A 25,820-nucleotide genomic window follows, 5' to 3' on the forward strand; every position below is an offset into this window, starting at 1 on the left:
TGAATTTCAAGAAAGCAACCTAGTAGAGAGTTGAAAGGATGCAGTGGTGGGGAGGTGTTGAAATAATAGCCCTGATGGCTCTGATTGCCCTTGGGATAGAATTTAACAAGCTAGCTGTTGAGGAGTATCAGTCAATCAGTCAGTGGTATTTATTGAGCACTTACAATATGCAGAGCACTGTACTAAACAACCAAATTGGCAGATACTGTTACCTGCCCACAATGAGTTTATTCATTCATTCATTCAATCGTATTTATTGAGCGCTTACTGTGTGCAGAGCACTGTACTAAGCGCTTGGGAAGTACAAGTTGGCAACATATAGAGACGGTCCCTACCCAACAGTGGGCTCATAGTCTAGAAGGGGGAGACAGACCAAGAAACAAAACATATTAACAAAATAAAATAAATAGAATAGTAAATATGTACAAGTAGAATAGAGTAATAAATATGTACAAACATATATACAGGTGCTGTGGGGTGGGGAAGGAGGTAGGGTCGGGGGGATGGGGAGGGAGACAAGTGGGAGAGGAAGGAGGGGGCTCAGTCTGGGAAGGCCTCCTGGAGGAGGTGAGCTCTCAGTAGGGCTTTGAAGGGAGGAAGAGAGCTAGCTTGGTGGATGTGTGGAGGGAGGACATTCCAGGCCAGGGGGAGGACGTGGGCCGGGGGTCGACGGCGGGACAGGAGAGAAGGAGGCACAGTGAGGAGGTTAGGAGGTTAGAGTTTACAGTCTAGAGGGGTGAGTCTTCCCTTCTCATGCTTTAGAAATGCTAATTCATGAAGCCTCCCTGCACCTTGGCTGATGTTGAGTCTGTCCCCACTAATTTACTGAGAGAAGTAACAGCATTTGTCCAGCATGGAAATAGAATTCAAAATCCTCACTCTAGGAGTTCTCCAATAAGGCAGCCATTGCTGGATCCTACAGCAAGTTACGGGAAGGCTTGGATTCTAGTTGCTTTGAGTTGTGTCATTGTCCCTGGATTATACTGAGCTGGCTTCTACTGAAGATAACGCATTGATTATCTGCAGTTCTTAAACAATGCCTCCATGGGGCTGAGATCAGATGCTCAAGACTCATTGGGTCCCAAATCATTCTGGGATAATTATGGGACTTGTTAGGCGCTTACTGTGGGCCAGGGGCTGTACTAAGCGCTGGGATAGATACAAGATAATCAAGACAGATACAGTCCCTGTCCTACATGGGCCTCACAGTTTTAGTAGGAGGGAGAACAAGTATTGGATCCCCATTTTACTGATGAGGAAACAGGCACAGAGAAGCTAGTGACTTGCCCAAGGTCAACCACCCGGCAAATGGTGGAGCTAGAATTAGAACCGCAGTGCTGTTACTCCCAGGTGCTTGTTCTTTTCCCTAGGCCTTATAAAGTACAGTACAATCCCTGCTTCACTTCCACACATTAAGAAGAGTCATTCAGGAACTTGACACAGCTAGTTTTCAAGGGCTCTTGCCTTTTTTTTTTTATTCCACCAAGCGCTGGCTCTTCAAGAGCACTCTAAGAGTTTGGAAGCACAGCATGAATCCTTTCCCCAGCCTAGCTCGTGAATCCTGGTTCTCCTGTGCTTCTGAGAGCCCTTCTGGTTTTGCTCTCTATTATCTGGTTCGTGAAAGAGACATATGAGCACCAAGAATTGAAAACTGTGCTCATTCTCTGACACTCAATCTCTCACTTGTCTCTGACGAACGTCAATCCCTTCACCCTGTCCAGGGCCAGGACGTGAGGCAGGAAATTCAGGAGGAGCAATGTGGCTTAGTGGATAGAGCATGGGCCAGGCAGAAGGATGCGGGTTCTAATCCTGGCTTTGCCACTTATCTGCCGTGTGACCATGGATGGGCATGTCATTTAACTTTCTATACCTCAGTTCCCTCTTCTGTGAAATGGGGATTGAGACTGTGAGCCCCATGTGGGGCATGAACAGTGGCCAACCTAATTACCTTGTATCTACCCCAGCACTTTCTGCCACTTGTCTGCTGTGTGACCTTACAAATCTTAACAAATACCAAAACTATCATTATTATTATTATTATAAGGGTGTCCTTGGGCTGGGGGCAGAGGTGGGATACAGATATAGCACCAGGAAAGCTAAGCCCAGCTTAATTGTGAGAGTTGGCTGGCGCTGGGAGTTGTGGAAATCTATTCTTGGCTCTACGGTTCCAAATCTGTGTATGCCTCGAAGTCTCTACCTACAAAGGATATCCATCTGTTCCCAGAAATGGTGTGAGGGAGGAGGTTTTGAAAGAGCTGAGAAGCAGCATGGCCTCATGAATAGAGTATGGGCCAGGCAGTCCGAAGGATGTGGGTTCTAATCCCAGTTTTGCCACTTGTCTGCTGCCTGACACTTAACTTTCTGTACGTCAGTTCCCTCATCTGTAAAATGGGGATTGAGACTGTGAGCCCCATGCAGGACATGAACAGTGTCCAACCTGATCACCTTGTATCTACCCCAGCACTTAGTAACAGAGGTGATTAATGTAAGTGCTTAACAAATACAATTAAAAAAAAAAATGCTGGGCCGTGGCGGCCATCTCAGGAATTAGAAGTTAAATATCTTAATCACAAATGCTCCCCAAGACTCGTTCATAAAGACAAAGTCACCCAAGTGTGGTCTTTATTTTTAGTGGAACAGTTGACTTTTACCTCTGTTTGGAAACCCCAGCGGTCTATACGAAGAGAAGCTGCTTCTCCCGGTTCTCCAAAGCCCAACCGAGAAGGTTTGAAGATGATTTTGATTGCAGCCCTCTAGGTTAGCAGATGAGTTCTTGCCCTCTTTGAAAGAGGCAGGTCCCATCAGCCCTTAGTCCACGGATACAGGTAGAGTCTCTCACGGCCAGTGTTTTCTTTTGATTTGATGAGAAGCAGCATGGCTCAGTGGAAAGAGCCCGGGCTTTGGAGTCAGAGGTCATGGGTTCAAATCCCAGCTCCGCCAATTTTCACCTCTGTGACATTGGTCAAGTCACTTAACTTCTCTGTGCCTCAGTGACCTCATCTGTAAACTGGGGATTAAGACTGTGAGCCCCCTGTGGGACAACCTGATCACCTTGTAACCTCTCCAGCGCTTAGAACAGTGCTTTGCACATAGTAAGGGCTTAATAAATGCCATTATTATTATTAGTATTATTTTATCATCTGAGAGTCCTGTGGCTCCCAAGATGGTGGCTTGGAGTTTGGGAGCCCTTGGGTCAAAGGGCCCAACTGTAGGCTCTTATAAGATACCATTGTCTTTCCTGGTGACAGGATTTCCAATGTCACTGGGATTTTCCCTTTATGTTCAGGACCAATTTGGAACAGAAAAGCGAGTTTGCTTGCAGGTAGGTTCAAAAAAACTCTTCAGGCCCTTAAAAATGATGGATTAGTTCACAGAATTTCCAACATTCATTCATTCATTCAGTCGTATTTATTGAGCGCTTACTGTGTGCAGAGCACCGTACTAAGCGCTTGGGAAGTACAAGTTGGCAACATATAGAGACGGTCCCTATCCAACAGCGGGCTCACAGTCTAGAAAGGGGAGACAGACAACAAAACAAAACATATTAACAAAATAAAATAAATAGAATAAATATGTACAAATAAAATAGAGTAATAAATACATACAAACATATATACATGTATACAGGTGCTGTGGGGAGGGGAAGGAGGTAAGGCGGAGGGGATGAGGAGGAGGAGAGGAAGGAGGGGGCTCAGTCTGGGAAGGCCTCCAGAGCCAACAGAGCTAAATGTGTCTGTCTATTGTTCTATTGTCCCCTCCAAACGCTTAATACAGTGCTCTGCACACAGTAAGCACTCAATAAATACGATTAACCGACCAACTGGCTGACTTTACCAGGGTCATATAATTGATACATCTTGTCACAGGGATCCTCAGCAGCCTATGGAACAGGACTGAAGCTAACAGGCATAAAGAGCCACCCTAACAACCTGGGCACAGTTTGGGCACTTTGAGAGGAGTATTAACTCCTTTGGAGCTCTAGTAGATCATCCGAGCAGGGATGCAAAATAGGCACAATCCATGGAGCAATGCACTAAGCAAAAATCTCCAGTGGCTACCAATCAACCTACGCATCAGGCAAAAACTCCTCACCCTGGGCTTCAAGGCTGTCCATCACCTCGCCCCCTCCTACCTCACCTCCCTTCTCTCCTTCTCCAGCCCAGCCCGCACCCTCCGCTCCTATGCCGCTAATCTCCTCACCGGTCCTCGTTCTCACCTGTCCCGCCGTCGACCCCCGGCCTACATCATCCCCCTGGCCTGGAATGCCCTCCCTCCGCACATCCGCCAAGCTAGCTCTCTTCCTCCCTTCAAGGCCCCAACTGAGAGCTCACCTCCTCCAGGAGGCCTTCCCAGACTGAACCCCCTTCTTCCCTTCCCCCTCCTCCCCCTCTCCATCCCCCCCGCCTTACCGCCTTCCCTTCCCCACAGCACCTGTATATATGTATATATGTTTGTACGTATTTATTACTCTATTTATTTTATTTGTAGATGTTTATTCTATTTATTTTATTTTGTTAATATGTTTGTTTTGTTCTCTGTCTCCCCCTTCTAGACTGTGAGCCCTCTGTTGGGTAGGGACTGTCTCTATATGTTGCCAACTTGTACTTCCCAAGCGCTTAGTACAGTGCTCTGCACTCAGTAAGCGCTCAATAAATACGATTGAATGAATGAATGAATGAATGAACTAAGCAGCCCCCTAGTGGTCAGAAGGTTAATGCTCCTCCCAAAGTGCTCAACTGACCACCAGTCAATGGTTGAGTAATAATAATGATGGTATTTGTTAAGCGCTTACTATGTTCCAGGCACTGTACTAAGCGCTGGGGTAGATGCAGTGTGATCAGGTTGTCCCACGTGGGGCTCACAGTCTTAATCCCCATTTTACAGATGAGATAACTGAGGCACAGAGAAGTTAAGTAACTTGTCCAAAGCCACACAGCTGACAAGTGGCAGAATTGGGATTAGAACCCACGACCACACCCATGCTCTTGCCACTAAGCCACGCTAAGCGATCGGGCAAGCACAACACAAGGAAGTTGGTAGACGCATTCCCTGCCCACAAGGAGCTTAGAGTCTAGAAGGGCAGAATAAATTTAATCCTTGGGTTCATTATCAGTCTGAAATTTTTTGTATTTATTGAGCACATACTGTGTGCAAAGCACTGTACTAAGCACTTGGGAAAGTACAATGTAACAGTAAACAGACATCCTCTGCCCACAATGGGCCCACAGTCTAGAGGGGGAGATAAACATTAATATAAATAAATAAATTACAGCTATGTACATGATGATGGTGGTGGTATTTGTTAAGCGCTTACTATGTTCCAGGCACTGTACTAAGGGCTGGGGTAGATACAAGGTAATCAGGTTGTCCCACGTGAGGCTCACAGTCTTAATCCCCGTTTTACAGATGAGATAACTGAGGCACAGAGAAGTTAAGTAACTTGTCCAAAGTCACACAGCTGACAAGTGACGGAATTGGGATTAGAACCCACGACCAAACCATGCTTTTGCCACTAAGCCATGCTAAGCGATCGGGCAAGCACCACGCAAGAAAGTTGGTAGACGCATTCCCTGCCCACAAGGAGCTTAGACTCTAGAAGGGCAGAATAAATTTAATCCTTGGGTTCATTATCAATCCAAAATTCATTGTATTTATTGAGCACATACTGTGTGCAAAGCACTGTTCTAAGCACTTGGGAAAGTACTATGTAACAATAAACAGACACATCCCCTGCCCACAACGAGCTCACAGTCTAGAGGGGGAGATAAACATTAATATAAATAAATAAATTACAGCTATGTACATGATGATGGTGGTGGTATTTGTTAAGCGCTTACTATGTTCCAGGTACTATACTGAGCACTGGGGTGGATACAAGCAAATCTAGTGGGTGACAGTTCCTGTCCCTTGTGGGGCTCACAGTCCCAGTCCCCATTTTACAATTAAGGTAATTGAGGGCCAGAGATGTTAAGTAATAATAATGATACTAATGATGGTATTTGTTAAATGCTTACTATGTACCAAGCACTGTTCTAAGCGCTGGGGTAGATATAATGTAATCAGGTTGTCCCACATGGGGCTCACAGTCTTAATCCCCACTTTACAGACGAGGTGACTGAGGCATAGAGAAGTTAAGTGACTTGCCCAAAGTCACACAGCTGACAAGTGGTGGAATCGGAATTAGAACCCATGACCTCCGACTCCCAAGCCCATGCTCATTCCACTAAGCCTCACTGCTTCCCCAAGTTCATTCATTCATTCATTGTCGTATTTATTGAGCACTTACTGTGTGCAGACCACTGTACTGAGTGCTTGGGAAGTACCAGTTGGCAACATATAGAGACGGTCCCTACCCAACAACGGACTCACAGTCTAGAAGGGGGAGACAGACTACAAAATAAAAACATGTGGACAGGTGTCGAGTCATCAGAATAAATAGAAGTAAAGCTAGCTGCACATCATTAACAAAATAAATAGAATAGTAAATATGTACAAGTAAAATAAATAAATGCAGGTGCTGTGGGGAGGAGAAGGAGATAGGGCTGGGGGGATGGGGAGGGGGAGAGGAAAGAGGGGGCTCAGTCTGGGAAGGCCTCCTGGAGGAGGTGAGCTCTCCGTAGGGCTTTGAAGGGAGGAAGAGAGCTAGCTTGGTGGATGTGCGGAGGGAGGGCATTCCAGGCCAGGGGGAGGATGTGGGCTGGGGGTCGATGGTGGAACAGGCGAGAACGAGGCATGGCGAGGAGGTTAGCAGCAGAGGAGCGGAGGGTGTGGGCTGGGCTGGAGAAGGAGAGAAGGGAGGTGAGGTAGGAGGGGGTGAGATGATGGACAGCCTTGAAGCCGAGAGTGAGGAGTTTTTGCCTGATGCATAGGTTGACTGGTAGCCACTGGAGATTTTTGAGGAGGGGAGTAACATGCCCAGAGCGTTTCTGCACAAGGACGATCTGGGCAGCAGCGTGAAGTATAGGCTGAAGTGGGGTGAGACAGGAGGTTGAGAGATCGGAGAGGAGGCTGATGCAGTAATCCAGTTGGGATAGGATGAGAGATTGAACCAGCAGATTAGCGGTTTGGATGGAGAGGAAAGGGCGGATCTTGGCGATGTTGCGGAGGTGAGACCGGTAGGTTTTGGTGACGGATTGGATGTGAGGGGTGAACGAGAGAGCAGAGTCAAGGATGACACCAAGGTTGCGGGCTTGTGAGACGGGAAGGATGGTAGTGCCGTCTACAGTGATGGGGAGGTCAGGGAGAGGGCAGGGTTTGGGAGGGAAGATAAGGAGTTCAGTCTTGGACATGTTGAGTTTTAAATGGCGGGCAGACATCCAGATGGTGATGTCCTGAAGGCAGGAGGAGACACGAGCGTGAAAGGAGGGAGAGAGAGCAATGGCAGAGATGTAGATTTGGGTGTCATCATCATAGAGACGATAGTTGAAGCTGTGGGAGCGAATGAGTTCACCAAGGGAGTGAGTGTAGATAGAGAACAGAAGGGGACCAAGAACTGACCCTTGAGGAACCCCTACACTAAGGGGATGGGAGGGGGAGGAGGAGCCTGCAAAGGAGACTGAGAATGAATGGAGGAGCCTGCAGAGGAGACTGAGAATGAATGGCCGGAGAGATGAGAGGAGAACCGGGAGAGGACGGAGTCTGTGAAGCCAAGGTTGGATAGGGTGTTGAGGAGAAGGGAGTGGTCCACAGTGTCAAAGGCAGCTGAGAGGTCAAGGAGGGTTAGGATAGAGTGGGAGCCGTTGGATTTGGCAAGCCAGAGGTCATTGGTGACCTTTGAGAGGGCAGTTTCGGTGGAATGTAGGGGACGGAAGCCAGATTGGAGGGGGTCGAGGAGAGAGTTGTCATTGAGGAATTCGAGGCAGCGGGTGTAGATGACTCGTTCAAGTAGTTTGGAAAGGAATGGTAGGAGGGAGGGTGATGACTAGAAGGGGAGGTGGGGTCAAGAGAGGGTTATTTTAGGATGGGGGAGACGTCGGCATGTTTGAAGGCAGAGGGGAAGGAACCAGTGGAGAGTGAGCAGTTGAAGATGGAAGTTAAGGAGGGGAGGAGGGAAGGGGCAAGAGATTTCATAAGATGAGAGGGAATGGGGTCAGAAGCACAGGTGGCTGGAGTAGCACTTGAGAGGAGGGAGGAGAGCTCCTCTGAGGATACGGTTGGGAAGGATGGGAGAGTAGTGGAGAGGGTTGAGAGCAAGGGAGGTTGGAGAAGGGGGAGGAGTGACTTTGGGGAGCTCAGACCTGATGGATTTAATTTTGTTAATGAAGTAGGAGGCCAGATTGTTGGGGGTGAGGGAAGGAGGAGGGGGAGGAACAGGGGGCCTGAGAAGGGCGTTAAATGTACAGAAGAGCTGATGGGGATGATGGGCATGGATGTCAATAAGGGAGGAGAAATAGTTTTGTCTGGCAGAGGAGAGGGCAGAGTTAAGGCAGCAAAGGATAAACTTGAAGTGAACGAGGTTGGCTTGGTGTTTGGACTTTCGCCAGTAGCGTTCAGCAGCTTGATCATAGGAGCGAAGGAGGCAGACAGTGGCAGTGATCCAGGGCAAGTGACTTGTCCGAAGTCACACAGCAGACAAGTGGCAGAGTCAGAATTAGAACCCATGACCTTCTGACTCCCAGGCCGGTGTTCTGTCCACTACGATAAGTGCCGTGGGACTGGGAGGAGGGATGAATAAATTCATGACGCTTAGTAGGTCTTGGACTGATTTTTTTTTTTTGTCTAGGCCTATGAGCTGGGTGAATTTTCGTGATTGAGGTAACCCCGTTTAATCATCAGACTATGAAATCTCTGCTATTAGGTCATTCCCTCTACAGTTATTTCCTTTTGTCCCTTCTCTGTGCCCTGCATCAAGTGAGAGCCCCTTCCCACCGAGAGCCCTCCACTTCCCGCCAACCCGCCAGCCATATATTGGGTCTGCCCACGAGTCTTTTACTTCCTCCCCAAAGAACTCTCTTATTCTGTGCCTCCTGCAGAGTGCCCCAGGTGGCTTTTTCGTTCCAGTTTTGTGAACACGATGCCAGCTTGGGAGGCAGAGTTCAGGTTCTCTGCATCCCAGAGGAGAGCAGACAGACAGCGAGATGAGCACCAGGAAATGACAGCGTTAAAGAAGCGGCAGAGGGAGGGAGGCAGGCACAAGAATAATAATGGAGGTGATCATCTGAGCTGCAGACAAAGGAGAAGGCTGTTTAAATTTGATCGGGAAAAGTGCCTGTGAGCCGATGAGCTGTTCAGAGAATTTCAGAAGGGCATGCAATCTCCCTGCACTGGTCTGCGCTTTGGAGCTAAAGTTGCTGGCCTCTAGACTGTAAGCGTGTGGTGGGCAGGGATTGTGTATATTGTTATATTTTACTTTCCCAAGAACTTAGTACAATGCTCTGTACACAGTAGGCATTTGTAAATACGATTGAATGAATTCTCCGGAAGGGCTTTTCAGAAAACAGAAGAGCATTGCCATCATGCCCCCACTCTGCCTGACCCACCCCTGCAGGTCACACTGTAGTACCGTCAGTTGTCCCCGTGACCTGAGTCACGGGTTGTCAGTGCAGTCAGGGTCAGGCTAATAATAGAAAATACGGTATTTGTTAAGAACTTACTATGTGCTAAGCACTGGCGTAGATACAAGATAATCAGGTCGGAGCCAGTCCCTATCCCATATAGGGCTCACAGTCTAAGCAGGAAGAACAGATATTGACTCCCCATTTTACAGGTGAGGAAACCGAAGCCCAGACAAGTTGTGATATAGACTGTGAGCCCACTGTTGGGTAGGGACTATCTCTATATGTTGCCAATTTGTACTTCCCAAGCGCTTAGTACAGTGCTCTGCACAAAGTAAGCGCTCAATAAATATGATTGATGATATACCCAAGGCATACATGGCAGGCAAGTGGCGAAGCCAGGATTGGAACCTGGGTGTCCTGACTCCCAAGCCCGCATTCTTTCTACTAGGCCATGCTGCTTCCCTCAAGACTGTAAGCTTGTTACAGGTAGGGAATGGGTGCTGATTCTCTTGTATTGTACTCTCCCAAGCGCTTACTACAGTGCTCTGCACCTAGTAAGCACTCAATACCATTGATTGATTGCTTCCTGAGGTGGAAGTGTTTCCGTGGTATCCCCAACCTTCTCCTGTATTACTTATCCAGTCCTCCCGTAGCTCAGCCTCCCCAGATGATGATCTGCATTGTAAATATTTCTCAGGTGTTCTTGGGGAAAAGCGTCTGAGCCAGAAACCACCTGGGAGGGGATTTTGTGGGGGCTGGTTCCCTCGGGACCCACTGACTGTTGTTGGAGGTGAGGTGAGGTGAGGAGAAGCAGAGCTCATTGCTGTACAGCTCTGTAGATTGTCACCAAGAGAAAGGGAAAGATTTACAAGGCACTCTTGCCATTCTCTTTGGGCTTTCTAGAAGCTGGCTGGGAAATCCTCTGATTGCCACCTTTGACACTCTCATTGAACCCTTCAAGGGGGAGGAGTCGTAGCAGTAAAAGAGCTGCTCCTCTGCTTAGTAAGCTTAGTAAGACCTGCTCTTTTGCTCCTACCTCCTGGCACAGCCTTGCACTCTCTTGTGAGCTGCCCAGGAGGCCCCTCTGTTAGGGAGCATTCAGTCATTTATTGAACGTGTATTTTATGAAGAGCACTGTACTAAGCGCTTGTGAGAGTACAGTACAAAAATTAACAGAGACATACCCTGCCTACAATGAGTTTACAGTCTAGAGGGACCAGACAGACGTGAAGCTGAGATAATGACACTCCTTCACCTGGAGTCCAGATGACCCCTTCCTTATCTCCTCTCACTAACTCCCTTTGACCATCCTCACCTCACCTCCTCAGCAATATTTGATACAGTCCAAACATCTTCCACAGAAGCAAGCCAAGACCCTCTTACAGGTGCATCCTCAATGGTATCGTAGTTTTGCCAACAGAGAAGCAGAAAGCGAAAATAACGTCACCCAATCCAGTATGGGAAGCAGCATGGCCAAGTGGAAAGAGCATGGGCTAGGGAATCAGTGGACCTGGACTCTTATCCTGGCTCTGCCAATTGGTTACTGTGTGACCTTGAGCAAATCACTTAACTTGTCTATACCTCAGTTTCCTCAACTGTAAAATGGGAATCAACTCCTACTCCCTGCTACTTGGACTGTGAGCCCCATGTGGGACAGGGACTGTGTCCAGCCTCATAAACTTGTATCTACCCCAGTTCTTAGAACAGCGCTTAACAAATACATGAGAAAAAAAGAAGCTCTCAGTCTTGTCTCTCTGAAGCTTAAAGTTTGTATCGCTTGAGAACCCAGGAAGACCCTCCAGATTGAAGGCTTTTTTTGATTATTTGATGTTAAGCACCAAAAGCCTTTTCTGGATTGGGAGTCGCTAGTAATAATAATAATAATGATGGCATTTATTAGGTGCTTACTGTGTGCAAAGCACTGTTCTAAGCGCTGGGGAGGTTCATTCATTCATTCAGTCGTATTTATTGAGCGCTTACGGTGTGCAGAGCACTGTACTAAGCGCTTGGGAAGCACAAGTTGGCAACATATAGAGAACAGTATATGTTCCCTGTAAAATGGGGATTCAGTATCTGTTCTTCCTGCTCAGACTGTGAGCCCTATATGGGCTAGGGACTGGCTCCGACCTGATTATCTTGTATCTATGCCAGTGCTTTCCCTTTCTCTTGGTTACAATCTACAGAGCTGTACAGCAACATATGCCCAACAGTGGGCTCACAGTCTAGAAGACAGTGGGCTCACAGTCTAGAAGATACAAGGTGATCAGGTTGTCCCACGGGGCTCACAGTCTTAATTCCCATTTTACGGATGAGGTAACTGAGGCCCAGAAAATTGAAGTGAGTTTCCCAAAGTCACACAGCTGTCAAGTGGCAGAGCTGGGATTTGAACCCATGACCTCTGACCTCCAAAGCCCGGGCTCTTTCCACTGAGCCACGCTGCTTCCCTAGCATCCGGAGCTGAGAGATTCTTTCCTAGGCAGTATGAGGATCCGATCCCTGCAAGTCCTGGACACTTATCCTGAGATGGACTCCTTTTTCGGTAGGGCTTAGCAATGAATAATATTATGAAAAGAATTCCTGGCTCTAGGTGACAGCGGGGGGGAGGGGGAGGAACAGCTGGCTCCTTGATTCAGCTGTTACAGGTTTTAGATTTGTGTTGGCAGAGTGGAGACTGGAACAAACTTCCCCAGACCATGACGGGAGATTCCCATGCATCCTTGGGATTTTGAGGCCCCGAATGAGGTTATTTTTGGCCGGAGCTCACTGCAGGCAGGAGCCCAAATAAGAGTAGATTGTTAGGGCAGGAGTATGGGTGGTATCAGCAACCATAGGGAAAGGCAGCAACATTTGAGGTAAATTCTCTTGGCAAGTGGGAATATTTTTCCGTCTCTTTGGGAAGCTATCAGAGGAGACCCAAGAGGAACACCACTGATTTTGCATTTTGATATATATGCCCCATCTTTCCTTATATCCATGTGGGCAGAGAACATGTCTACCAACTCTGTTATATTGTACTCTCCCAAGCACTTGGTACAGTGCCCTGCACATAGTAAGCACTCCATAAACACAATTGATTGATAAGGATAATAATAATAACGGAATTTATTAAATGCTTCCCATGTGCCAAGCACTGTACTAAACTCTGGGGTGGATACAAATAGGGTTGGAAACAGTCCTTGTCCCACATGGAGCCAACAGTCTCAATCCCCATTTTACTGATGAGGTAACAGGCATAGTGAAGTGACATGCCCTAGGTCACACAGCAGACATGGCAGAGCTAGGATTAGAACCCATGACCTTCTGACTCTCAGGCCTATGCTTTATCCACTACGCCATGCTCATTCTCAGATTGATAACTGTGGAGTTCTCCTTTAGTCCCTGGAAAAGAATGTAAGAGCAATAGCTATGCTATTCCTGAATCAGACCAACAGCTTTTTCATCCCCAGCAGTGGCAACAAGAATGCAGATGAGCTATGTGATGATCACCCTCCTTGAAATCCATCCTCATGCGTATAGAGTGCCATTTAATAATAATAATAATTTTGGTATTTGTTAAGCACTTACTATGTGCAAAGCACTGTTCTAAGCACTGGGGAGGATACAAGGTGATCAGGTTGTCCCATGTGGGGCTCACAATCTTAATCCTTATTTTACAGATGAGGTAACTGAGGCATAGATTAGTTAAGTGACTTGCCCAAAGTCACACAGCTGACAAGCGGCGGAGCCAGGATTTGAACCCATGATCTCTGACTCCCAAGCCCATACTCCTTCCACTGAGCCACGCTGCTTCTCCCCAATTTCCTTAGAGAAGTAGCATGACTTAATGGACGGCATGAGCCCAGGAGGCAGGATCTGGGTTCTAATCCTGGCTCCACCACTTGTCCGCTGTGTGACCTAATAGGCCTAACTTCTTCAGCTACATCCCTGCCTTTACTCCTAATGAATAAGAGCATAATGATTTCAACCTTCCATCCTTTTTTTTCCCCCTCTTCTCACTCCCAGCAGGTCCTCTTTGGCTTTCAACCAATAAACCCCAGATTCTAGTCATCCAAGAGTGGCCTCTCCCCTTTCTCTCTCTCTCTCTCGCTCTCTCTGTATATATGATGGGGGTAGGGGAAGGCTCTCTTCCCTTGCATCCTGGAAGGGCCAGAGGTGACTTGATTGTCAAGGAGGAGCCAGGAATTTTCCCTTGTGCTGTCTGGCTTCATGAAATCTGACTCAGAGTTGGATCATGTCTCTGCCTTAACCTCTTTCCTACCCAGAGTCGATCACTGAGCTAACAGAGAACAAGCAGACATGTTGCAGCTCTTGCTGAGGTGGGCCTACCTCTTTGACAGTATCAAATGCTGGAGAAACTTCCTTGGAAAAGAGAAGCTACCACCATTCTCTGCTCCCAAGCAATCATTCCGGGCTCAAGTGGGAGTCTGGGTAGTCCTTTCATGTGAAGAGAAAGGAAACTCTGGGTGTTGGAAGTGGGACTCCGCTTTCCATCCTTTCATGTTCATGTATTTTTCTGAGGCAGACAGAAACATAGGAATTTCAAAGCCAGAGGGAAATTGAGGGGCCTATGGCGTCTAGACACATTTGTCGTCAACCCAGTTTATCAGAGGATGGATTGATGGATTGACTGACCAGGTATTTTATAGGTGGCACTTTGGGCCCAACTCTGTAATAGGACCTTGGGGAGGAACAATGAAATGAATTAGATGTGGTCTCTGCCATCATTCATTCATTCATTCAATTGTATTTATTGAGCGCTTACTGTGTGCAGAGCACTGTGCCAAGCGCTTGGGAAGTACAATTCGGCAACAGAGACAATCCCAGTCTAGAAGGGGGGAGATAGACAACAAAACAAAACAAGTAGACAGGCATCAATACCATCAAAATAAATAGAATTATAGATATATACACATCATTAATAAAATAGACTATAAATATGTACATATATACACAAGTGCGGTGGGGTGGGGAGGTAGAGCAGAGGGAGTCAGGGCTCTGGGGAAGGGAGGAGGAGCAGAGGAAAAGGGGGGCTCAGTCTGGGAAGGCCTCCTGGAGCATCAGGGAGCTTACAGTCTAGGTGATGATTGTCCAGGTTGCAGGTTCCAGTTCTCTGGAGTCAGAATTGGTTGGTTGGGCTCCCTCGAGTGTCAGAAGCAGAACCGGTGCTCTCCAACCAGGGGGCCATGTCCGAGGTGGGCCTAGGCTCTGTCTTTCTCACCTCTGAAGCAGGCTAAGTGTTCTCTTTCTCAGAGCTGTTTCCCAGAGAGGAAACCTTTCAATCTGCCTAGGCTGCTGCGGCCGCCCTCCTGAATCTCCCCATCAGAGGGGATGGGAGCTCGCGCTCGCCAGGCGGGCCGTTGTGGCTGGGGCCTGCTGGTGGGCCAGAGCCGGTGGTGGCTGAGGACTGGTGGTGGATGAGGCCCAGTGGTGACTGAGGCCCCGTGGGGGCCCCGGGCCGGTGGTAAATGAGGCCCGGTGGTGGTGGCCAAAACACCAAGCAACGTCTTGGTTGTTGCCCTCCCTCCCTCCACACATCTGCCAAGCTAGCTCTCTTCCTCCCTTCAAAGCCTCCAGGAGGCCTTCCCACACTGAGCCCCCTTTTTCCTCTCCTCCTCCCCATCCCCCCCCGCCCTACCTCCTTCCCCTCCCCACAGCACCTGTCTATATATTTGTATGGATTATTACTCTATTTTACTTGTACATATTTACTATTCTATTTATTTGTTAATGATGTGCATATAGCTTTAATTCCATTTGTTCTGACGATTTTGACACCTGTCTACATGTTTTGTTTTGTTGTCTATCTCCCCCTTCTAGACTGTGAGCCCATTGTTGGGTAGGGACCGTCTCTATATGTTGCTGACTTGTTCTTCCCAAGCGCTTAGTACGATGCTCTGCACACAGTACGCACTCAATAAATACAATTGAATGAATGAATGAATGAATGGCTCTCCAGGAGCCACTGTTGCCCCACTCCCGGGCAACCTGGGGCCCTCACTCCTGACTTGCCCCATGCCAACAAGCAACATTTTAGGACTTTGAGGAGCTGAGGTAACTGAGGCACAGAGAAGTGACTTGCCCACACTCACACAGCCAACGTGTGGCAGAGCTGGAATTAGAACCCAGGTCCCTCCGACTCGCAGGCCCACGCGGTTCATCATCACTGAAATTTCAACTGAATGGAAGGGCTTCGAATTGGGTTCCTTCTCAGAGGGTGAGAGGATTAAAGTTCTTAGAGGAAGAAAAACACTAGCCAGAGAGAACTGCTAAAGCAACAGAACTGAGAAGCAGTATAGCCTAGTGGATAAAGCACGGGCCTGAGAGTCGGAAGGTCCTGGGTTCTAATCCAGGCCTGCCACCTGTGAGCTGCATGACCTTGGGCAAATTACTTCACTTCTCTGGGCCTCAGTTCCCCCATCTGTCAAATGGGGATTAAGGCTGTGAACCCCACATGGGCCATGGACTTTGTTCAATCTGATTAGCTTCTATCCACCTCAGAGCTCAGAATGGTGCTTGACACATAGTAAGTGCTTAAAAAATGCCGTCATTAGGGACGGTGTCCAACCTGATTAGCTTGTATCAACCCCAGCGCTTAGATCAGTGCGTGGCACATAGTAAGCACTTAACAAATACCACTAATAAAGAAAAAGCAGCACATACCCAGTTCAGGATTTCAGTCTCAGGCCATAGGCCCAGCCCCTAACACATGTCCTGACTTGAGCTCTCCCGTCCTGTGTCTGACAGCATCGGCAGCTCCTGAAGGACAGTTTCATGGTGGAGCTGGTGGAGGGGGCCCGTAAGCTACGTCATGTCTTTCTCTTCACCGACCTGTTCCTGTGTGCCAAGCTCAAGAAGCAAATCGGAGGGTAAGTAATTTCCCTGCTTCCCAGGCCGTACTTGGGGCGGGAAGAAGAACTCAACCCTCAGGGAAACGCCGGCTGCTCAGAACCCATCCCATACCGTCCTCACAGTGGCCTTGGACGACACATCTTGTAGCAGCGTGATCTAATGACTAGAGCACGATCCTGGAAGTCAGAAGATCTGGGTTCCAATCCTAGTTTTGTCACTTGTCTGCTGGTGACCTTAGGCAAGTCACTGAACTTTTCTGTCCTCAGTTCCCTCATCTGTCAAATGGGGATTAATACTGTTAGCTCCATGTGGGGTGTGGATTGTGTCCAACCTGATTGGCTTGAACCTACTCCAGTGCTTTAGTACAGTGTCTGGCACATAAGGAGCTCCTCAGTCTCGGCTTCAAGGCTGTCCATCACCTCTCTCCCTCCTACCTCACCTCCCTTCTCTCCTTCTGCAGCCCAGCCCGCACCCTCCGTTCCTCTGCTGCTAATCCCCTCACCATGCCTCGTTCTCGCTTGTCCCGCCGTCGACCCCCGGCCCACATCATCCCTCTGGCCTGGAATGCCCTCCCTCTGCACATCCGCCAAGCTAGCTCTCTTCCTCCCTTCAAAGCCCTACTGAGAGCTCACCTCCTCCAGGAGGCCTTCCAGACTGAGCCCCCTTCTTCCTCTCCCCCCCCCCACCTTCTTCCCCTCCCCACAGCACCTGTTTATATGTTTGTACAGATTGATTACTCTATTTTACTTGTACATATTTACTATTCTATTTATTTTATTTTGTTAATATGTTTTGTTTTGTTGTCTGTCTCCCCCTTCTAGACTGTGAGCCCACTGTTGGGTAGGGACCATCTCTATATGTTGCCAGCTTGTACTTCCCAAGCACTTAGTACAGTGCTCTGCACACAGTAAGCTCTCAATAAATATGATTGAATGAATCAATCAACAAATACCATAACAACAACAATGAAATCTGACCCTTCTCTGGTGACCCCCGTGATAGCTCCATCATCATCATCATCATCAATCGTATTTATTGAGCGCTTACTACGTGCAGAGCACTGTACTAAGCGCTTGGGAAGTACAAATTGGCAACATATAGAGACAGTCCCTACCCAACAGTGGGCTCACAGTCTATGTGAGCTACACATAGACTACACATAGAGCTACTCATGGGCTCACAACTCCGCGTTGTGGACTGTTTCATGTGATCATTTGGGAAGCGGCATCTCCCCCCTTCACCCTCCCAACACACACACAGACACACAAACACACATACTTTCTCAACTCTCTCCTCCCGTTCTTGTCATTAGCCCTTTCCCGCTGCTGAGCTTTTGGAGGTTGGTAAATAGTACAGAGCCAACTCTCTTTCTGTGCTGGGTATAATGGTACGTCTGTGAACTGTATTTATGCCCCAGCTGTTTGGCACCTTCATTTCAACAGACCCATCGGGCTTTTAATTAGAGCCAGGAGGGAAGAGTAACTTTTGGCGTCAACATATCTAGAAGGTGGTCTGGCTGAGAAAGTTCCAGAAAGCGAGGGTAGACTTCAAAGCCGCCGACCCTTCTGCCTTCCAGGAAAAACCAGCAGTATGACTGCAAGTGGTACATTCCACTCACGGACCTGAGCTTCCAAACAGTGGATGAGTCCGAGGCCGTGCCCAACATTCCCCTAGTGCCCGACGAGGAGCTGGAGGCCATGAAGATCAAGATCTCCCAGATCAAGAGCGATATCCAGCGAGAAAAGGTAAGGGAAGGCAGCCGGGACCATTGTAAAAAGCAGCCATTCCCAATCCGTGGTATTTATTGGGTGCTTAATATGGTAGAGTTGGAATCCATCAATGGTATTTGTTGAGTGTTTACTACTACTACTAGTAATAATAATGATAGCAGTTATTAAGCACTTACTATGTGCAAAGCACTGTTCTAAGCGCTGGGGGGTTACAAAGTGATCAGGTTGTCCCACGGGGGGCTCACAGTCTTCATCCCCATTTTACAGATGAGGGAACTGAGGCCCACAGAAGTGAAGTGACTTGCCCAAAGTCACACAGCTGACAGTTGGCGGAGCCGGGATTTGAACCCATGACCTCTGACTCCAAAGCCCGGGCTCTTTCCACTGAGCCACACTGCTTTTCTACAGCAGCAGAGCACTGCTCTACTATGTGCAGAGCACTGAACTAAGTAAGCTCACTGTGGGCAGGGAACACATCTGTTGCATTGTGCTCTCCCAAGCACTTAGTAGTGTGAGAAGCAGCATGGCCTACAGGATAGAGCACAGGCCCAGGAGTCAGAAGGACCTGGGTTCTAGTCAGGGCTCTTCCCCATGTCTGTTGTGTGACCTTGGGCTAGTCACTTAAAAGTATGAGCCTCACGTGGGACAGGGACTGGGTCCAACCTGATTAACTTGTATCTATCCCAGAGCTCAGAACAGTGCTTGGCACATAGTAAGTGCTTAACTAATTCTATTATTATTATTAATTATGCTCTGCATAAGGTAAACACTCAATAAATACAATTGAGTGATTGATTAATTGTCTGCTCCGTGACCTTGGACAAGTCATTTAATTTCACTGTGCCTCAGTTCCCTCATCTGTAAATTGGGGATGAAAACTGTGAGCACCATGTGGAACATGGACTGTGTCCAACCTAATTAGCTCATATCTACCCCAGCATTCAGTACAGTGCCTGACACATAATAAGCGCTTAACAAGTACTGTAAAAAATACATAATAGTAATAATATTTGTTTATTCATTCATTCAATTGTGTTTATTGAGCGCTTACTGTGAGCAGAGCACTGTACTAAGCGTTTGGGAAGTACAAGTTGGCAACATAAAGAGACAGTCCCTACCCAACAGTCTAGAAGGGGGAGACAGAGAACAAAACAAGACATATTAACAAAATAAAACAAATAGAATACGGTATTCTCAAGTACGTAATACAGTGCTCTGCACTAAATAGACGAGGAAAAAATACTACCTTTGATAGACTGAGGGGGTGATTCCCTTTATCCCTCCCCATTTAATAACAAATATCCGTTGATTCTCTGAAAATTATTCCCAGCGTTTACTTGAATCTTTCCTCCACTTTTGTGACTGTGGTTGTCTCCTTTTTCCTCTTCTGCAGAGGGCAAACAAGGGCAGCAAAGTCATAGAGAGATTGAAAAAAAAGCTGTCGGAACAGGAGTCCTTGCTCCTGCTGATGTCTCCCAACATGGCCTTCAGGGTGCACAATCGCAACGGCAAGGTGAGGACGGTGAATCGGGTCTTTTGTGCTGTCTCAGATGCCGTCTCTTCACTCCCTCTTGGGTGCCTAACTCTGTGTTTCCCCCATTTCTTACCTTGTCCCGATGATGTGTGTAAGCGGGCCTGAAACTCAGTTGGAGGTGGGGAGGGAGGCCTAGGTGGGGCAGATCATGGATCTGCTGCCTCCCTTTATCTCCCCCCGGGGAGGTGCCGCAGGTTGGCATCAGTTCCCGGGTCTCTGGCTTTCTGTGCCCTGCCCAAAGCTGAAACTGAGGCCGAGGTAAGGCCCCAGAAGTACCAGGACCCCAGATCTCAGCTGCGGAGGAAAAGGAGAAGCCTTAGAGGTAGCATGGATGACTGGTGTGTAAGGGTAAGGTCTCGGATTCTGCTCCTTGCAGCTGGATGAGTCTCTCCCCGAGCTGCAGAGAACCAATAAATACGATTGAATGAATGAATATGTATATATGTTTGTACATATTTATTACTCTGTTTTACTTGTACATATTTATTCTATTTATTTTATCTGGTTTATATGTTTGTTTCGTTGTCCGTCTCCCCCTTCTAGACTGTGAACCCGCTGTTGGGTAGGGCCCGTCTCTAGATGTTGCCAAAACGTGTACTTCCCAAGCGCTTAGTACAGTGCTCTGCACACAGTAAGCGCTCAATAAATACGATCGAATGAATGAATAGAACCAGTCAGCGGGACTACTTAGTGGCGAGATTGGACCCTGCACTCTCAGATTTTGACCCAAACCTCAACCCGGGGTTTCTGGTGGCCAGGGCTAGCTTAGCAGCCACCGATTTGAAGGGAGGCTTGCGCTAAGTGAGCGATTGAGTCACAGTGGATGGAATTAAAGCAGCATGGCCTAGCGGAAAGAGCCCGGGCCAGCGAGTCAGAGGACCTGGGTTCCAATCCCAGCTATGCTGTGTGACTCTGGGGAAATCACTTAGCTTCTCTGGGCCCCTGTTACCTCATCTGTGAAAAGCGAATCATCATCATCATCATCAATCGTATTTATTGAGCGCTTACTGTGTGCAGAGCACTGTACTAAGCACTTGGGAAGTACAAATTGGCAACATATAGAGACAGTCCCTACCCAACAGTGGGCTCACAGTCTAAAACGGGGAGACAAAACCAAACATACTAACAAAATAAAATAAATAGAATAGCTATGTACAGGTAAAATAAATAGAGTAATAAATATGTACAAACATATATCCATATATACAGGTGCTGTGGGGAAGGGAAGGAGGTAAGATGGGGGGGATGGAGAGGGGGACGAGGGGGAGAGGAAGGAAGGGGCTTCCTTCCGCAATGAGCTAATAGTCATTCATTCAATCGTACTTACTGAGCGCTTACTGCGTGCAGAGCACCGGACTAAGCGCGGGAATTAAGACTGCGAATGCCATATGGGACGTGGACTTCAACCTGCATAGCTTTTATCTGCCCCAATTTTTAGTGGTACAGGTCCTGGCACTTAGAAATTGCTTAACAAATATTGACAAAACGGACTTGCACATCTGAGAATATCTGCGTGTAAAGTGATCTTGCTCTCTAGCTGCCCAATTGGCTGGAGGAGCTTCTCTTGTGAGGTTGGTGGCAAGGATGGATGGCTTTTAGAGCTAGTGTTCCTGTGGTGTTGGGGAATAGTATCCCCTTGGATGTCAGCTGGCAAACGACTCTGTGCAGTTTCAGAGCAATTTCTACTTACTGTCTTAGAAACATCCTCCCCACCTGTTTTGAAACAGCCCCTTTCTGCATCCGTGGGCTTGGGCCCCGTCTTCCCTGCCCCATAGCAGGCTCTGTCCTAAACAGGGAGCCTGGCACGGAGACCTGTTCCTGCGATGTGCCCACAGCTGGCACAGGGGCTGTCTTTGCCAGAGACCCAACGGGCAAGGAAAGACAGAAGGAGTAAGGGGAGATCTTTAGAGGTACCTTATCCGCAAGAGTCTCTGCTTGGCACTGACAGGCTGCTGCCGACAGTCAGTTCCCACTGCCAAATTCCAGCTGGCTATCGACCCAGAGCTGTGGCAAGGAAGTTCTTGCAGCTGGAGCCCTCACTTATAGCGACAGAGCACTGCAGGGAAGCTACTGTCAGCAGAGGTTCGGTCAAAATAATCGCACTGTAACCCCTTCCTCCAGCCTGCTTAGCCGTGAAAGATGACATGATGTCTGTTTTCGTTTTTTTTTTCTTGCCCGTTTTAGAGTTACACATTCCTAATCTCCTCTGACTATGAGCGGGCAGAATGGAGGGAGAACATTCGGGAGCAGCAGAAAAAATGTAAGTGTGTTCTAGATTAATATCAACTGATTCATTTATTCATTCGATCATATTTATTAAACGCTTACTGTGTGTAGAGCACTATACTGAGCACTTGGGAACGTTCAATACAGCAATAAAGAGTGACAATCCAGCTCTCAGTCTAATCCCTTGCCTAGCTATGGAATCCAGTTTATAGCTTTGGATTCTTGTGCCCCACAGACACACCCACAGAACAACCACAGTCTTGCCAATTTGTACTTCCCAAGCGCTTGGTGCAGCGCTCTGCACACAGTAAGTGCTCAATAAATACGATTGAATGAATGAATGAATAGTGTTGAGAGCTCACTTCCTCCAGGAGGCCTTCCCAGACTGAGCCCCCTCCTTCCTCGCCCCCTCCCCATCCTCCCCGCTTTCCCTCCTTCCCCTCCTCACAGCACCTGTATATATGCTTGTACATATTTATTACTCTATTTTACTTGTACATATTTAGTATTCTATTTATTTTATTTTGTTAATATGTTTTGTTTTGGTGTCTGTCTCCCCCTTTTAGACTGTGAGCCCGCCGTCGGGTAGGGACTGTCTCTGTTTGTTGCCAACTTGTACTTCCCAAGCGCTTAGTACAGTGCTGTGCACACAGTAAACGCTCAATAAATGCGATTGAATGAAATGAATGAATGAATGAACCACAGATCTTGTGTAAATGTCTCATACAAAAAGTGGGTACCAGTGCTCTCTGAGGAATTTCCAATGGGAAAATTTAGAATTTTCAGTCCTAAACTGAGCTGCTTTATAGTGGCCCCCAACACATGGGGCAGCAGTACATATTTTCTTATAGATTGTAAAGTCCTCGGGTATAGTAATCATGTCTTAAAGCCCTCCCTTTTCATTCAGTCCTATTTATTGAGCTCTTACTCTGTGTAGAGCACGGTACTAAGCACTTGGGAGAGTGGAATACAGCAATAAATAGACAAATTCCCTGCCCACAATGAGCTTGCGGTCTTGAGGGGTCGGGCAGAGACAGACATTAATATAAATAAATTGCAGATTTTTCTTAAGTGCTGTGGGATGGGAGGGGGGAAGAACAAAGGGAGCTAGTCAGGGTGACACAAAAGGGAGTGGCAGAAAAGGAAAGGAAGGCTTAGTTAGGGAAGGCCTCTTCGGGGAGATGTGTCTTCAATAAGGCCTTGAAGTGGGGAAGAATAATTGTCTGTCGGATTTGAGGAGGAGGGGCATTCCAGGCCAGAGGCAGGATGAAGGCGAGAGGTCGGTGTTCCCCAAAGGCCTAGTACAGTGCTGTGCCATATTAGGTGCTCAATAAATAATATTGAAACGGATATTGGCATTCCTTCTCCAAATGGGAGAGAGACCATTTATTTTTATAGTATTTGTTAAACACTACTATGTGTCAGGCACTGTTCTAAGCACTGGAGCAGATACAAGATAATCAGGTTGGACACAGTCCATGTCCCACATGGGGCTCACAGCCTTAACGCCCATTTTACATATGAGATCATTGAAGCCCAAAGAAGTGACTTGCCCACGGTCATTCATTCAGTTGTATTTATTGAGCAATTACTGTTTGCAGAGTACTGTACTGAGCTCTTGGGAGAGTACAGTACAAAAATAAGCGCAGCAAACAAGTGGTGGAGGTGGAATTAGAACTCGGGTCCTTCTGGTTCCAAGGCCCATGTGCTCTCCCCTAGGCCACGTTGCTTCTTCCTTGTGATCAAATGGTGCCCCTCCTCTTCGCCTCTCATTGTGAGCAGGGAATGTGTCTGTGTATTGTTGTGTTGTACTCTCCTAAGCACTTAGTACAGTGCTCTGCACACAGTAAGCGCTCAGTAAGTACGATTGAATGAATGCCTCTCACTCCTGTTACTGCTGAGCCATTCCCGGTGAGTTGTAGTTGAGGAAAGGTAGTCACTTTTGCCCCGAGCGGAATGCAAGTTTTTATTGGCAGCCAAAGCCCTCTGCCTTCGGTACCTGAGCCCAGAGTAATGGTGTGCTTGGAGGATTGGATGATTCATTTGGTCTTCTGATTTTTGTTGCAGGTTTTAAAAGCTTCTCCCTCACTTCAGTAGAGCTTCAAATGCTAACCAACTCCTGCGTCAAACTTCAGACTGTCCACAACATTCCTCTCACCATCAATAAAGAAGGTGAGAACAATCTCCATCTGCTGTACGGATGACCAATATATGGATTGACTTGTTCTTCTTTTTAATATTTTTATGGTATTTGTTAAGTGCCCGCTTCGTGCCAAAAACTGTTCTTAGTTCTGGGGTAGATACTAATGTTATCCTTTTGAAGTAAGAGCATCTAGCTTCACTGGGGCATCGTAGATATGTTGCCTGAAAGTTTTATCACTTATAAATGTGTATTTATAATTTTCTTTGGCCAAACCGGGAGGACCATCGGACTTTATCCTACGATCCGACAGTTGAACAAAACAAATTCTAAGGAGAAAACAGTACCTAGAAAGTGGAGGTTTGGCAGCTGCTCTGCCAGTCTAGGAGGAAAGTTTGGAATAAGAATTGACAAACAGATGTAAGAGCATTATCTGGTGTTCTGGAAACCATTGGGGTTAATCAGGCTGATTGCGTACTAGCTGACTTCAAGCAGGTAATCTTCTCGGTGTATATTTTGATCAGGCAAAGCATCTTCCCTTGCCATCTCGCTTTCTATCCAAGAAAATATGAATTAACCTCTGGTGTCTTGCACAGATGATGAATCTCCCGGACTATATGGATTCCTGAATGTCATTGTCCATTCAGCCAGTGGATTCAAGCAGAGTTCAAGTAAGTAGGATGTATCTAGTCTGGGAGAGAGGTTGTAGGGAATTTGGAAGCGGGGATCCTCAGATTAGCAACTCAGCATATAGAAATTGGGGAATTAATGCCGTTTTCAGATAAATCAAAGTCCCCAGATGAATAGAGACTAGCATATTCAACCCCCAAACCCTCTTGGCTGATCTTGTTTGAGGGGAGTTGAGTCTGTGACCCAGGACATTTCCTGGCTGCATTCTTCTTTTGGGGTTCACCACTTTCTGACCTCACTTTGGCTTAGTCACCCAGTCTTTTGACTAAACACCTTTTTAGGCTTTGTCAGCTAGGCTCTCTAGCCTTTTCTCTCCATTTTATAAAGTGTATTTCTCAGTCAGAACACCTGAAAATTTACAAGATTATTACTTGCCCATAACCCAATACTTGAAAAATTACCTCCTAAGAGCCCTGAAATCTCATGAGATTCAGATTATCCGGTCCAGCGTCATGGCTGAAATTGAGCTGTCTTGCCTTCGTATGTTCCGCTCCTTCCCTCGGGAGAGTGAATACAAGTAAGAATTTAGAAACCCAGAACATAATTTATGTAGGTTTTTCTTTTTTCAAAGAGGTACAAAGTGTTGTACTGAGAAAGCAAGTAGTATAGTGCTCTGCATACAGTAAACGCTCAATAAATACTGTTGGCTCAGTGGAAAGAGCACAGGCTTGGTAGTCAGAGGTCATGAGTTCTAATTCCGGCTCCGCCGTTTGTCAGCTGTGTGACTTTGGACAAGTCACTTAACTTCTCTGTGCCTCAGTTCCCTCATCTGTAAAATGGGGGTTAAGACTGTGAGCCCCACATGGGACAACTTGATCACCTTGTATTCCCCCCCAGTGCTTTGCACATAGTAAGCACTTAACAAATGCCATCATTATTATAAATATGATTGAATGAATGAACTCAAAGGAAGTTCAAGAATTGGGAAACAACATAGAATGTGCCTTGGCATGTAATAGATTCAGCAGACAAGCAGTTCCACTAAACACTAGACAAGTATCAAAAAAGCCTCAAATAAAATCCAGTTTCAGAATGTGACCTTAATCCTAAACTTGAGTTTAAGCAGTTTTAGGATTCCGAGCGTGTCTGCTTAGCCCATTCATTTCCAGTATCGTTTTGGGTTCCCTATCTTTTTATGGTATTTGCTAAGTGCA

At 47.2% G+C, this 25,820-nt stretch overlaps 1 protein-coding gene across 1 annotated transcript in view; it reads left to right on the plus strand.

The window, feature by feature from the left end:
* The window catches only part of BCR (BCR activator of RhoGEF and GTPase), a 231,435-nt gene that overhangs the window by 157,765 nt on the left and 47,850 nt on the right, over positions 1-25,820 (plus strand). The window contains exons 9-14 of the mRNA XM_038762448.1: positions 16,242-16,363; positions 17,923-18,091; positions 19,470-19,589; positions 21,795-21,870; positions 23,904-24,008; positions 24,573-24,647. Coding sequence (XP_038618376.1) covers positions 16,242-16,363; positions 17,923-18,091; positions 19,470-19,589; positions 21,795-21,870; positions 23,904-24,008; positions 24,573-24,647 — 667 coding nt within the window. The remainder of the gene's footprint in view (positions 1-16,241; positions 16,364-17,922; positions 18,092-19,469; positions 19,590-21,794; positions 21,871-23,903; positions 24,009-24,572; positions 24,648-25,820) is intronic.

Source organism: Tachyglossus aculeatus, chromosome 21 (assembly GCF_015852505.1).
Source record: "Tachyglossus aculeatus isolate mTacAcu1 chromosome 21, mTacAcu1.pri, whole genome shotgun sequence".
NCBI classification, from domain to species: domain Eukaryota; kingdom Metazoa; phylum Chordata; class Mammalia; order Monotremata; family Tachyglossidae; genus Tachyglossus; species Tachyglossus aculeatus.